The sequence below is a fragment of the Dipodomys spectabilis genome, unplaced genomic scaffold, assembly GCF_019054845.1.
Source record: "Dipodomys spectabilis isolate Male_0828 unplaced genomic scaffold, ASM1905484v1 ptg000329l, whole genome shotgun sequence".
Taxonomy (NCBI): Eukaryota; Metazoa; Chordata; class Mammalia; order Rodentia; family Heteromyidae; genus Dipodomys; species Dipodomys spectabilis.
This window is the reverse complement of record NW_024871006.1, coordinates 1740137-1755456: the sequence shown is the minus strand read 5'-3', so window position 1 is coordinate 1755456 and position 15320 is coordinate 1740137. Positions and strand designations below refer to the sequence as shown.

At 36.9% G+C, this 15320-nt stretch overlaps 1 protein-coding gene across 2 annotated transcripts in view; it reads left to right on the top strand.

The window, feature by feature from the left end:
- Cep112 (centrosomal protein 112) overlaps positions 1-15320 on the top strand; it is a 344883-nt gene that overhangs the window by 209830 nt on the left and 119733 nt on the right. For both annotated transcript variants that reach the window (XM_042665492.1, XM_042665493.1), the window contains one exon: positions 314-544. In XM_042665492.1, the coding sequence (XP_042521426.1) occupies positions 314-544 (231 nt within the window). The remainder of the gene's footprint in view (positions 1-313; positions 545-15320) is intronic.

The following is a 15320-nucleotide window of genomic DNA, read 5'->3' as shown; positions in this document are numbered from 1 at the left end:
TCCGTAACATGATGATGCTGAATACTTGACAAAGCAAGTTCAGAAGAAGTCATGCAATATTCCATTTATATAGATTTAGAAACAAGTAAAACTAGGCAATAAATCATTCCAAGAAACAGATACGTGGTAAAAATGCTCAAGGTGAGAGGGGATAACACAGGATTGGGGAATGAGGAAAGCAAAGTGAAGGAGAGAAAAAGGAAGAAAAAAGTGAACTGCTTACAATGTAATTTTCTTACTTTATTTATCAGCCATGTGCTTTCTTCTCTGTGACTTTCTTATTTATATCCTCTGCTTATCTTTTCTGAACAAGGTCATTGCGGATATGGAGGCCCAGGTTCACAAATTGAGAGAAGAACTGATTAACGTGAACTCTCAGCGGAAGCAGCAGCTGGTAGAGCTTGGTCTTCTTCGTGAAGAAGAAAAGCAAAGAGCTGCAAGGGACCACGAGACTACTGTCAACAAGCTGAAGGCTGAATCAGAAAAGATGAAAATGGAGCTGAAAAAGACTCATGCAGCTGAGACAGAGATGACTCTGGAAAAGGTGAGTTTCCTAACAGAAAATTTTACTGGACAGTTAAAACCTATGTTTAAAATGCACTGCCACCACTCTGATATTTACTCTAAAATACATTATAGTCACTGTGATATTTAATTCCTAAAAGATAGTAAACATGAGATCACTTTTCAAATTTGTAAACTTTTAGATCAACAATTTTAAGTGTCCTGCTCTGGGTCTTAAGCAACACCAAATAATGCAAGGAATTCCTGAACTCTTCCTTTGACTTTCATGGAAAGGATTATATGCAAGATTCTAGTCCACAGTAGTTAAATACACATTGTGATAAAAATAATATTGTTTATTATTTCTTAATTATGAATACTTGGGATGTAGTCCTGGATTTTTCTAAGTTAAGACTAAGTTTCACATTTTCCTTAGGTTGTCTAATAATCACCTCTAGATTTTATAGGGTTTTTTTTTTTTGTTTTGTTTTGTTTTGTTTGAACTCTGGGCCTGGGCGCTACCCCTCTGCTCTTCAGCTCAAGGCGAATGCTCTGCCCCTTGAGCCACAGTGCCACTTCCAGTTTTCTAGTGCTTTATTGGAGATAAGAGTCTCATGGACTTTCCTGACTGGGCTGGCTTTGAACCGCAGTCCTCAGATCTCAGCCTCCTAAGTAGCTAGGATTATAGGTGTGAGCCACTGGCGCCCAGCGACTTTATAGTTTTCTTAAATAACACTTTAATATATTAAAGGATGACTTGTTTTCCCAGGTTGATGTTTTAGTAGGAATAAGAAAAGTTTATTTAAAATTATATTTTTCTGAAGTAAATATAAATGCAATGTTTACACATTTTGGGTTGACTTATTATGCTCAAGGAAAAAATCTCAGATATATTTTTTGATGTTCTAAGTCAGTAAATATTTTAATCAGATACTAAATATGAATTGCTATTAATCTTAATAGGTATGAGCAGTGATTATCCATCTGTATCTTTGGAATAAGCAATTTGAAAAGGGTTATTTAGGAATCATCTAATCCTCTTCAAACTTTTTTGCCTCATCTTTAGCTACAAATAGTATTGAGCCCTCACACAATACATACCACTCTACTTGGCATTACTCCACTGGTTTTATGTAGATTGTGAGCCTGGCTTGCCTTATCATACCTTAATTCATTGGAAAGTAGCATTTTACTAGACTTTGCCCTTAGCATGGCATTCCTGAACCCAAAAATAAAGGGAAATGAAGCCCTAAGAAGGCAGAGACTTCCTGGAAGAATAGTATGGGAGTGTGTGTGGGATGGGGAGGAGTTGTTCCTGGCTTGAAATGATGAATGTGAAAAAAAAGGAAAGTTGCTGAACCTGAAGTAGAACCATCAGGACCCAGGAGCATGTCCTGTAGGTCTTCGAGAACCACAGAGAGTGCTTTGCTTTAACATCATGACTAGGCGTTTGCTTTAAGGCCTTGCAGAATTTGAACAGAGTGTGATACAATGTGTCTCTTATTTGATTTGTTCTAACTGTATGTTTGAAATTAACTGAACTGAGAGCAAAAGAGGAAGGAGGGATACCAGTTAAGAGACTATTGCAGTAATTTAAATAGAGGGTGATAGTTGTGGGCTCTGGCGGTAGCTAGCTGTGACAATGATGAAAAAAATATTTAGGATTTGTTGTAAAGGTAGGACTGATAGAATTTACCATTAGTTTAGATGTGGGCATGAGAGAGGCTGGAATGAGTCCGTATGACATTGGGACTACTTGTCCAAGACAGTGGACAGGTGGAGCTGCCCTTTTTTGCAAAGACTACAAGAGCAAGAAGCCCTTTCATGGTGTGTTGAGGCTGCGATGTCTTTGAAACATCTAGATGTATATATGAATGATAATTCTGTAAAGTGATACAAAATAAAATGAACAGTTTAAATACACAGTGTTAAAATACATAGTTTCAGGAATGTCCTCAAACAAAATGGTCTCAGACTCCTAATGATGACATATAAAAGAACCTGAGATAGAGTGACAGTGTATGGCCCTTACCTTGTCTGTTAACTCTTGGCCTCAAATACTTCTGCTAGCAGTTCAAGGCACTGCTAAAACCAAAGTTCTTAAATGGCACTGATACTAGTATACTTTGACTTAAGAAAACTAGACATACCAAAACCAGACTAATAAAACATCCAATTTAGGCCTTTGGTTTTTACATTGTATATTAACATTTCAAATGTCTCTTTTAAGTAGGAGGTAAGCTTTTCCAATGTAGAGTTATATGTGTAACTTACAGGTTACAGATGAATTTTTAGAAACAGTATCAGAAATTATTGGTAATCGATATGGCAGAATTTCTGAAATATTTTCAATATACCAGGAAGATTTTCCCCCAGACATTGTAAGGATAAAAAGAAAAAAAATGACAGTAATTATTGTCCTCAAAAATAGTATAATGTAATACAGAGCAGAAGGTAGAACTACATGCACATACATGCAGATAATTGTGATGCAAAGTGGAGAGGGAAATTATTTCCTACTTAGGAAATTAACCAGAACTAGATAGTCAATATGCCAGATTCTGACTAGTAGGTATACAGGATGGTATTTCAAGACATAGGAAAAACAAAAACAAGAGTAAATAAATCTTTTTCCATGGCAGATAGATTGAAAAGGAAATAATGCTATAGGAATCATGCTGAAAGATAGAATAGGGATCATTGAAAGTTTCCAAACCTATGATTAGTATTTTGGCTGCATGGGGTAAAAATGGTGAGATGCTATGAAGGTTTCTGTGAAGCAAAGTGTCAAGATTCAGGTGACTTGGGGAAGTCATTCTGTTAGTGTTGGCAAGGTGATGGGGCAGGAGAAGGCTTGACAGAGACCTGAGGTTTGGACATGTGAGGTAGTGCACGTGCCCCAGTGCAGCAGTACAGAGGCGATTTGACAAATCACTGCAGAAATTGAATTAATTAGATATGTTAAATGTAAATTCCAGTGGAGACATAGGAAGAGTTACTAGTGTGGAGAAGAAGAAGATGAAGTAGAAATATGTGAAATCTGAAGGGCTGCCTTCACTCAGCTGTGAGTCCAAAAGGAATATTTCAGGACTGGGCAAAGTAGCAATGGAAGATGCCCACAGAGGAGGGCACTGCCTGAAGGCCTGGAAGTGAGTGAGATTGTGGAGAAGTAGCTACGTAGGAGAGAGGAGAAAGATGGAGGCAGGGAGAGAGAGGCAAGGGGAAGGGGAAGAGAGAAAAACTGCTTAGGAGGTTGGGGACAAAGAAGATTCATCAAGGTAGAAGAAATATGAGAATATTGTGTTTTCATGGAAATAGAGGGAAAGAGTGTTGGAAAGGAAGATTGTCAAGAGTATGACATAAAATCGGGAAGAATGAAGGTTGAGGAGAGGTCCCTGGGCTTAAAACAGAGCAGCCATTGATGATCTTGGGCAGAGCCCTAAAAGTGATAGTGTAGACAGAAATGCTCTTGCAAAAGATGAATGAGGCAGTGGAGATGAGGGAAAATTTGATGTTCATGTTAGCAACTAAGAGTTCCAAAGAGCAGCTAGACCTATAGAGAGTGTAATTTTACAGTGAGCATGTCTTGAACATTTGAAAGTACATGAGAAAAGGACTCATAGAGAATGGAAGATAATTGGCAGTGTGCAATGTACTAGGGTCTTAATAGCATCCTCATTACAGGCCCACCTCAGCATCTTGGCTACAAGCATCCAGATGCACAAGACACTAGTCTCTTCCTGAGATGTGCCATACACTCCTGTCTAAATCCTTATACCTATCACCTTCTGATTTTCATATAACCAGGTTCCTTCTCATCATTCTGCATTTCTCAGACGATAGCTCTGCCTCTAAACTCTCACCTATGTAACTGTCTTTGCTCCTGCCTCATTGTCTTCTAACTCATCTTACTATCTATGTATTATCTTTTTTATTTATTTGTGCCCACTTGTTTATTCTCGATTCTCTTCTTCCACTAGATTATATTCTCCAAGAACAGGACATTGTCTGTCAGTTCATTTCTATATCATTGCTGCCTTGGAAAACCTGCCTGGTGGTAGGTGCTAGCCGCCAGTAAGAGTATAGGGAACCGGTAACATATCTTTTGCTTAGGGAGGAAGGAAGAAGAAGATTGGTAAAGAGAAGTTCTGTGAAAGACTTGAGAAGACATATAGCTAAACTTAGTGTATATTTTCTTGGTAGAGGGCCACTGTAGTCTGCACAGTGAGGAGCTTCAACAATGTTCAGCAAGAAATGTTCTTATTACCTTATTTATGTAATTGTAACCCCTCTGTACATTACCTTTATAATAAAATTAAATTTAAAAAAGAAGAAACATCTAAGCTGAAGGTGGAATAGGTGGGCAGGAGATCTCTGGTAACACTGGAGTCTTATAGCTAGAGGAAGAATCTAGATAGCATGAGTCTGAAGAATGGGATGCTCCTGAAGTGCACTGAGAAAGTTGTGCAAGAGAACAGAAGTAATTTTAGCTGACAGAATAGTGGCACTGAGAAACCTAGTGAGGATATAGGGACTTGAGGAGAAAGAGGAGCATCTAAGGAGAGGGAACAAAGCTTAACACTTTTAAATCGAGAGAAGACATGGACTGAGTAGAGAGTATGGCTTGTACAATAGTAGTTTCCAAAACTTTAGGATTAAGTACAGTTCTTTGTACAAAACAGGCATGCATTTAATACAAAGTGAACAAATAAAAGAATGATAACAGAAATTCAGTATAGCTTCTGTACATAGGAATGTGGGTAAATTTTATTTCAACTTATTATACTTTGGATAGGACAAGTATATCTTTGTAGTCAGATAGTCCTTTGTGATGTTAGTATTGTCATTTCCTCATATTCCTTAATAACTTCAACACAAAGCATAATGTCCTTGGCCAGTTTTCTCCCCTTTGAGGTTCCTGATGTTTTCCTCATTAACTCATATAAACCTCTTTTGTAAAATTGTATTGTTAAGGATATGTACAGAGGGGTTACAGTTACATAAGTAAGGTAGTGAGTACATTTCCTGTCTAATTTGTTACATCTTCCCTCGTTTTCTCCCTTTTTCCTTTAACCCCCATTGTCTCCCCCACGTTGTACAGATCATTTCCAACATGTTATTTTGTGAGTATCATTGTTGCATAGGTTCCCCCTTTGTCCTTTGTCTCACCATTTTGTTGTTCCCCTTCCCTTCCTTAGTTCGGATAAACATACATACAATACCCAGGGTGCCAGAATTGAACGCAGTGACAACAGGGGATAAACCATAGGGGGGAAAACACAAAAGAAAAAAAAAGAAATCACGTAGTACATTGACAACAACAACAACAAAGAAAAACCTCTTGCATCCTTTTATAATGAGAATTGTAAAAACCTTATCATCATTGTGGCAAATACTTTTGACATTCACCTTTTATTTAAGATATAGAGAAAAATTTTGTTGTCAATCTGTATTCAGCCTGATCTACTATTTATCTTTTCCTTTGTGAATATAACCCTTACAGTCATTTTAAGCTTAGTATTTTGGTATTTAAAAATATACCAACACATTATTTTCTGAAACATACTCCACCCAAAACAAAGCTCTTAAGAATTGGGCATAGCACTTACCAGCTCAGGTTCTTGCTCTGTAATTTTAAGTGGTATCTGAAGGATTATACTGGAATTCTGCCAGCCTGGAGTCATTAAAAGACTCGGAGCAACAATTCAGCATCTTTTTCAAATTTAAGAAAAGCTCCATATGGCATAATTATTCAAGGCTAAGGTCATAGAAACTACTTAAACCTTTGAAATTTATAATTAAAGGATTAATACTAACTTATGAAGATGTTGTCATTTTGGCTTAAAAAGGATTTCTAATCTCAATCCTGTTCTTCTTCCTTTGATCTTTCCTGACTTTTTCCTTTACTAAAAATGTGACATTTTATATCCTTAAATTTTAAATTAAATATTAAGCCTTGGAGACATTGATTGACAAACAACAAGCAATATAGTCTTTATTATACTTTACAAGTGGTGATGGATTTAAAGTCATTTTCCTAACCTTTAGCCTGATGTGCTGATGATAAATGACACCTCTAAACAGTAATATATTAGTTTGCAAAAGAAAAATACACAAGTGCCAATCTGGAAAATATAAGATGTACATTGAACCTGGATGTAGTGACATGAGGTTCATTTAGGTAAAGTTTTCTATTTTAGTGCAACTTTGAATAATCTCCCTTGTATACTTTCTTTGAATATACACACATATAATACATATATATGTATATATACATATATACCTTTACATATATGTATATACACATATGCATATATGTATATATACATATGTACCTGTACATGTATGTGTATACACATGCATATATACAGATGTATATACTCCCATATATGTATATAACATTAGTGTCTTCATAATGATGAAATGATTACAAATAAAAGCAGAAACATAAATTATGGTACTGTGTTACACCATTGTCCTCCCCAATCTCTGCTTCCCAAGAAGCTGTGATTATAAATTGGGCTTCTGTGCCTTTTGATCCTGTATTATAGAACTGATATAACAAGTTGATCAGATGCTTGCCTTGGACTGTAATTGTTCAACATATATCTCCTGGATAGTGAGGATTACAAACATGCCCAACTTGTTGATTGAGATGGAGGAATCTCCCTCACTTCTTGCCCAGATTGGCCTTAAACCATGATCCTCCCCATCTCTACCTCTTCAGGTAGCTGAGGTTATAGGTATATACCACCACAGTCAGCTATATGTGATTTTTGGATTGTATTTTTTTTTCTTTTTTCTTTTTTTTTTGGGGGGGGGGCAGTCGTGGGGCTTGAACTCTGGGCTTGGGTGCTATCCCTGGATTGTATTTTTTTCTGTACTATCTAAATGTTACACACTGTATGCACTTGGTCAGCTCAACAGTGATGTTTGGGATTCACCATGTTGTTTTATTTTTTTCCCTGTCCCTAAGCCCTAGGGTGACTAAAATTTCCCCTTTTTCTACTCCTGGGAAATCAGCATCCCAAGGAAAGGGGCATACTAGCCTTCAGCTCTGGCATCACACACTGGCTGATATCAGAATCCAAGCAATATGATTGTGAAGTCATCAACCTGCCTCACCCTCCTTGAGAAACTGGAAGTTTCCCAAGTACAATGCCTCAGGAGCCCAAATACCTGTCAGGTCAGGGAGGCACCCAGCCATCATTAGCCACTTCCTGCCTGCAGCCTGCACATGGGGCTCTCAGCACCACTTCTGGGGTCTTCCTAGGGGCTAAAGATGTGGGCCTCTATGGCCTTTCACTGCCCATCTCCTAAGGAAAGGCTAGTTTTGGAACTGACAGGGATGAAGGAACATGGTAGAGCCCATGCAGCAGAGCAGATTGTACCCCTGAGAGACACAGGACCATCTGTCCCCAGAGAGACGGTAAGACTGAGACACCCTGGCAAAAATGAATCTCATGAGACCTGAATTTGGCACTTGTGATAAAACAGCCCCTCCCTTTGAGGAGATAAATTTCAGCAGGGGTATGGATACCAGGAGGGGGAAACTTGTTAAGTTGAACTGAAATCAGGACTGCTATCTGAATCTGCTGGGTTGCATGCCATGGCAAACACCCTGAAAATCAGAATCTGGAGGAAGTGGGTATAATTGGGCAGAACTTTCTAGATGTGGTAGAATGTTAACTAATTGTTTAAAAACTTATAAAGCAATATTAGCCAAAACAAAGTGAACAGCATGGTAGCTGCTGGGGTAAAGTTGTTTTTTGTTTTTTGGGTTTTTGGGGTTTTTTTGGTCGGTCATGGGGCTTAAATTCTGGGCCTGGGTGCTGTCTCTCAGCTCTTCAGCTCAAGGCGAGCTCTCTACCACACTTCCGGTTTTCTAGTGGTTTATTGGAGATAGGAGTCTCACGGTCTTTCCTGCCTGGGCTGGCTTTGAGCTGGGATCCTCAGATCTCAGCCTCCTGAGTAGCTAGGATTACAGGCGTGAGCCACTGGTGCCTGGCTTGGGATAAAGATTTTCATAATCCCATTTATCCTTTTTGTCTTTATTTTTCCTTCTTCTTTTAGTAAACTAAATGATGTCTAATTATACATAAAATTTACCATTTTAACCATATTTTACTGTTCAGATGGAGCAGCCATCTCCATTATCGATAAGCAGAGTGTTCTTAATATTGGTAAAACAAAAACTGTAGCCATTGACCAGTAATTACCCCTCCTTTGTTCCCTCTCTTCAGCCCTGGGCAAATACCACTCTATATTTGGCAGCATCACAGTTATCCTTTGGTGATTGGCTTATTTTACTTAAAATTGTATCTTCAAGGTTCATCTATGTCATATGTGTCAGAGTTTTTGTAAGGCTGATAAGATTCCATTGTATGTATAACCACATTTTGTCTTCCCATGCATCTGTTGATGCACACTTGGATTGCAAGCATGAGGTATTGTGAGTGATTGGCTGGAGGCATGGGTGTACAAGTATGTCTTCTAGTTTTTGCCTTCATTTCTTTTAATAGATACCCAGAAAAGAATTTGGTGTATATGACAACTCTATATCTCACCTTTTGAAAACATGTCATGTTCTTTCTGTAATTGTTGGGCTATTTCATATTCGAACTGTCAGTACACAATTTCTGCCTGCCATAGCCAATACTGTGGCTTTAAAATAAGATACCATGGTAACTGGCAGTCCAGAGTCTCCTATCTTTCTTGTCTCCCCCACCAAAGAGACAATCTCTGCTGTGCCATAAATTCCCTTTGTACAGGTAGGTTACAGTCTCTCTTCCTGGTTTTACATATGATGTTTTCTTTGCTTGGGAGACCTGGGCACTGTCCCAGGCTCCCCACACCAACTACATCTCTTTCTTGTATTCTTCCAACTCTTCATCCATTTCTCAATTTTTAATGCAAATAATTCACATATAGGTTGTGTAGACAAACCATCATCACTGTCAAGTAATGAGTGCTTCCATCACCTCAAATATTTCCCACTTTGTCATCAACCCTGTCTCATACTTGAGGTAACCATTCATCTGCTTCCTGAGACTGTGGATTTACCTATTCTAGAATGTCATGTAAGTTAATTATTCAGTGTATTGTCTTTTTGTGTTTGTGTGCTGGTTATAGGGCTTGAACCTCAGGGCCTAGGTACTGTTCCTGAGCTTCTTTGGCTCAAGGCTAGCACTCTACCACTCGAGCCACAGCCCCAATTCTGGCTTTTTCTGGTTAGTTTATTGGAGATAAGAATCATGGACTTTCATGCCTGGGCTGGCTTCACACTGATATCCTCAGAGGCCTGAGTCACCAGTGCTCAGCCTGTGTATAGTTTCTTGAAAGTTACTTCTTTCTCCTTAGCAGAATGCTTATAAAAGCTCCCATGTTATTGTATATAACAGTAATTGTATGGATATACCAGTTTGTTTATCTATCCTCCAACTGAGGAATAGTTTGAAAATTAATGTGAACATAAATTTTAATTTCGCTTAGGTAAATTCCAATGAGTAGGATTGCTGTGTCATACATTAAAAATATTTTTAAGTTCATTAGAAATGGCTGGACTGGTTTTCAAAATGATTAGATTGTTTCTCTACCAGCAAGATATGTGAGTTCTAGTCATGTTTGCCTTCATATAGATATTTCTCATCCCATGTTCCTTCATGAACACCAGTGTTGACCACTTTGACATGTGTGTACTGATCATCTGAATATCTTCCTTAGTGAAATGTATTTGATTTTTTCTGATTTTATGTTTAGTTGTTCACTTTCTTATTGTTTATTATCTTTAAGTAGTTGTACAAAGGAGTTGCCATTCACCAAAGCAGTTTATGAATACAATGCATCTTGATCAATGTCTCCCCTTTACACCATTCTTACCTAGCCCATGCTGGGTATAGTATACATTGAGTTTTTTACTGTATTCTCCCTATTTCTCTTCATTTGTCTGTCCCTCTCCTTTCCCCTAAGCCCTACCTCCCTCTCAAGTACCCATTTCCGGGTATTTATTTTGTTGAACTATGATGTAAGAAATTATACTGAATTACTACTGAATGTGTGTTTATATATTCTGGATGCAAATTCTTTATTCCATGTATTAAGTCCAAACACTTTTTCATCATGAGTGGCCTGACATCTTTAACAATGCCTTCCAAAGAGCACCATCTTCATTTTAACTAAGTCTCCCAGTTTGTTCTTTTATATATCACCCTTTTGTTGTCATGTGTAACATTCCTTATCTAACCTAAGATCACAAAGATTTCTGTTGTTTCTTATAAAAGTTTTATACTTTTAGGTTTTATATTTAAATCTGAAGTCCATTTTGAGTCAATTTTTGTGAATGGTGTGAAGAATGCATTAAACTTCAATTGTTGGATCTTTTGTTGAAAAGTTCTTTCTCCATTGAATGGGCCTTTGCAGCTCTGTTGAAAATCAGTTCATTTTATATTGTGCTCTGTCAGTGGAAGAATCTTACTCCGTTGATCTATGTGCCTGTCTTTTTCCAATACACACCATATTATTATCATGGCTTTTCAGGAAGTCTGTTATAGTGTTTATATAATGTTTATATTTTTTTTCTTTTGTTGTTGTTACCCTTGTGATTGTTGTTGCTCTTGCTGGAATTTCATTTTCTTTCATTTGTGTTGACTTATCTGTTTAGAGAGAATTGAAATCTTAATGAAACTGCATCTTCTAATCTATCAAAATAGATTTTTCCATTTGTTTACATCTTTAGTTCCTTTTATCAGCATTTATACTTTTTAGCATGTAAGTATGGCACATATTTTGGTAGACTACATCTAATCATTTTACATTTTTATCTTAATTCTTTTTTTTTTTTTTTTTTTGCTGGTTCTGAGACTTGAACTCTAGACCTTTGCACTGTCCCTAAGCTTCTTTTTTTTTTTTTTTTTTTTTTTTGTCGGTTGTGGGGCCTAAACTCTGGGCCTGGGCGCTGTCCCTCAACTCTTTAGCTCAAAGCTAGTGCCCTACCACTTGAGCCACAGCGCCACTTCTGACTTTTTCTACTTATGTGGTACTGAGGAATCAAACCCAGGGCCTCATGCATGCGAGGCAAGTACTCTACCACTGAGCCACCTTCCCAGCCCCCCCTTAAGCTTCTTTTGTTCAAGGCTAGTGCTCTACTTGAGCCACAGCACCACTTCTGGCTTTTTCTGTGATTAATTGGAGATAAGAGTCTCATGGATTTTCCTGCCTGGGCTGGCTTCCAATCATGATCCTCAGATCTCAGCCTCCTGAGTAGCTAGGATTACAGGCATAAGCCACCAGTGCCCCACTATCTTAATTCTTAATTGTTCATGTTCAAATGTAGAAATATAATAGATTTTTTCAAATATTGACCTTATATAAGCCTTCTAAAAAGCACTGATTAGTTGTAGTCACTTTTTTTCATGTAGTCTTTGGGTTTTTGTATACCAGCAATCAAATAATTATTGTCTATAAGACAATAGTGATTTTAATGATGCCACGTATGTCAACATATTTTTCTTACAGTAAGATATTTTGTTAATACATTAGTAAGTTTTGGGAAACAACTTAGATGAAGCTTAATGTAGGAAGACTCATGTGAACCAGAGGAAAAGAAGGTGTGACATGGAGGCAAGGTATTTGGAATTTCCAGTTTACTTTGTTGTATATGATGATAAACATGCAGTTTTTAAAGTGAGAACACAATAAGCAAACATAGGCTAACAAATGTGACAGACTACTGTCAAATTTCTCTGCTTAACCTACAAGTTATTCTTTATTCTCCAAAGTATCAATCTTTTTAAAAATCAAGGTGATACAAAAAGACTTTAAAATAAAATTGTTTATACATATATTCTAAACATTCCATTAGACTAGAACCTTGAATACTTAATATTTCAAATTTTGTTCAATTATAATTTATAAATTAGAGCCCCAGCATAGTTTATTCTCCAACATTAAGCCAAATATATTCACAAATATTTTAATAGTAAGTATTAAAAATAAAAAAGTATTTCTGATATCTGGCATTATCTATGAATTAATTACCTTTTAAACTTTATTTAATATCAGTTCATAACTGAGAATATTTTAAGAACCTAAGTCCTCACAGAGGAGGAAGTAACAATGCTCAATAGGAAATGTACTCATTACCCTACTCATGTAACTATAACCCCTCTGTACAGTATTTTTACAATAAAAAATATATATGGAAAAAAATGAGTAGAAAATTTTTAGCCCTCATATTTTAAATTATGTTCCTCTTTAAATATTTTTTTATTTTAAATGGCTCATAACATCACTAGATTATGTTTTGAAGTATATATTCTTCATATATTTTAAATGTATTTTTATAGGTGCCAGATATTTAGTGTTACAATATACATTTCCACACCTATCCAGCACACTGTTTGGTTTTGGTGACAGTGTGGTTTGTACCATGGAAACATTTTCAGTTCTTCAGATTGTATCACAAAATATTGTTGAAAAAAGAAGAGCTGTGTTTTAAGTGTGTGCAGATGTGAATTTTGGCTAACAGAACTATTTTTAATATTCATCTATGGTATTCTCTTGGCAGAGAAAATAGCCTGATGTTATAAAGCAGTAGACACCCTGGGAACATGCCACGGAAGCCCCAGGTCATGGAAAATATGAAATATTTGCATAACTGGGTATGTGCAAGGTCTTTACATCTGTAGGTTGACAATTATAAAATATGGCAAAAATTAAAGAAGACCTAAATTAAAGAAGACCTGAGTGGAAAAACTCAACCTGTCTAGAGTACCATTTTTCCAAGAAGTGATCCTTCAATACCGTGCAGTTATAATAAAAAACTTCAGCCTTTGCATTGAAATATTGACGCTAGATCTAAATTTTATTTGAGTATTACCTAATCACCTTTGAAAAAATAACAGTTGGAGGGGTTGTATTTCCTAATTTCATGACTAAGTATAGAAGTTGTAAAATACAAATGATGTGAGCCATGTGTGGAGGTACACATCTGTAATCCCAGTAGCCAACCAGCCAGAGCTACACAGGGAGCACCTGTCTTTAAAAAAAAACAAAAACTGAGAGACAGAAAGACAGAGGGAGATGGAGATGGAGATGGAAAGACAGAAAGAGAGGAGAGAGAAAGAGAGGGAGGGAGTCAGGGTAGCCTGAGGAAAAAGTAAGTGAGCCTCACTCCCCATTCAAGTAATAACCTGAGTGTAGTGGCTTATTCATGTAATCCCAACTATCAGGAGGCATAAGTAGGAGGACTGCCATCCATAACTGACCTTGGGGGAAAAAAGTTCAAGACCTGTTAGAAAAATAACCAAAAATAAAGGGTTGGAATATATCTCAAGTGGTAGAGTATTTTATATCTCAAGTGGTAGAGTGTGAGGACTTAGTTCAAACTCCAGTACTACCAACAAATAAGCACAAAATTCACACATAACTTTTCTTTGAAAGTGGATATTGTTGATGATAAAACAGTCTCCTATTTTTTCAATGTCATACAGCTAGATACTCAGATTTTTGTTGTTTTATGCTCAATTGTTAAAAATACATGTGAGTGTAGACCTGACTGTGTTGCCCAAGGGAACTTCCTCCCTGTGTACCTATCACATGTCAGGGCAACTTCCTCATCTACCTTAATTCTTGCAGCCTTTGCATTTATTATTGCTTCAAAATGGTTGGAGATACTAAGTAAGGCTCAGATGAACTGAGAAACAACCACAGGATTCTAATTCTGTTGTACCTTTCCCCACCCTATGCTTGCAGTTATTTCCCAATTATTTCTCAGCTAATCTAGCCAGCTGTTAGCTGGGATAGAGTGCCATGAGCAAAAGACCGAAGAAGCTTCTGCTGCTTCTCAATGAAAGTGATTTTATAAACTAGTTTATGCCTATTGCCACTGTTCTCATCTTTTTCAACCAGACACTGATCTGAGTTTTCACCACCCTGGTTTCTTGTGTCTACTTTGATTGGTCTTGAGTGTTTGATAGCTGACTAATCATTCAGCTCTTATTTTATCACTTTGGACTTGATCTTTAGATCCATTTGGCAATACTAAATATTAAATAAATTGTATGTTTTCTAGTAGAATTGGTGGTCCGTGTCCTGGACAAACAGTGGACCTTTCCCCTGATGTTTCCTTTAGGATAATTAGAAATCCTCCAGCACTGTGCTGCTCATCCCTGGATGGGGGTGGAGGAATGCTTACCCTGTGTTACCTTATTTGAATTAACATGTGTTAGAGTTTTGCTTTGCATTTTAATTTGCGTTGTAGTCTTTTACTTCCCTAATAATACTTCATCTGTTCCAGAGTACCTTTAGAGAAGCATTTGCTTTTGTTTTGAATCCTAGCAATTTTTAAAACCATCTTTTATTCTGTATAATGTCTGAATTCAATCTTATACATTTATTTTTAGAAGGTAAGTTCTGTTCTTAAATTCTCCTTTGACATCTTTAGAAATTTCTGCCTAATTAAACAGCAGTGCTTGAAAATCATTGTGACTTTTGAAAGCTGCAAGATTGTCTTATCATTGTCTTGGAGAGATTAGGGATGCTTGCTGGGAAGATGGCTTTTTTCCCTAAACAAAACTAAAGTTTTGTTGTCCTATTGTAATGCTTATTTTAATCTGATTGATTTTCTTTCTGCAGATAGTATATAACAGGAATCAAAAATAGTTCAATAAAATTAAAAGCCTTCAATTATAAGTGGAGTTGACTGTTGTGCGATTGTGCTAGATGCCCTTGTCAGCTGCATTAGACTGCTACTCTTGACAGAAGTGGAAAGAATTTCTCTATGCTGGTAAGGTCTGTTTTGGCAATGGGGTGTAAGT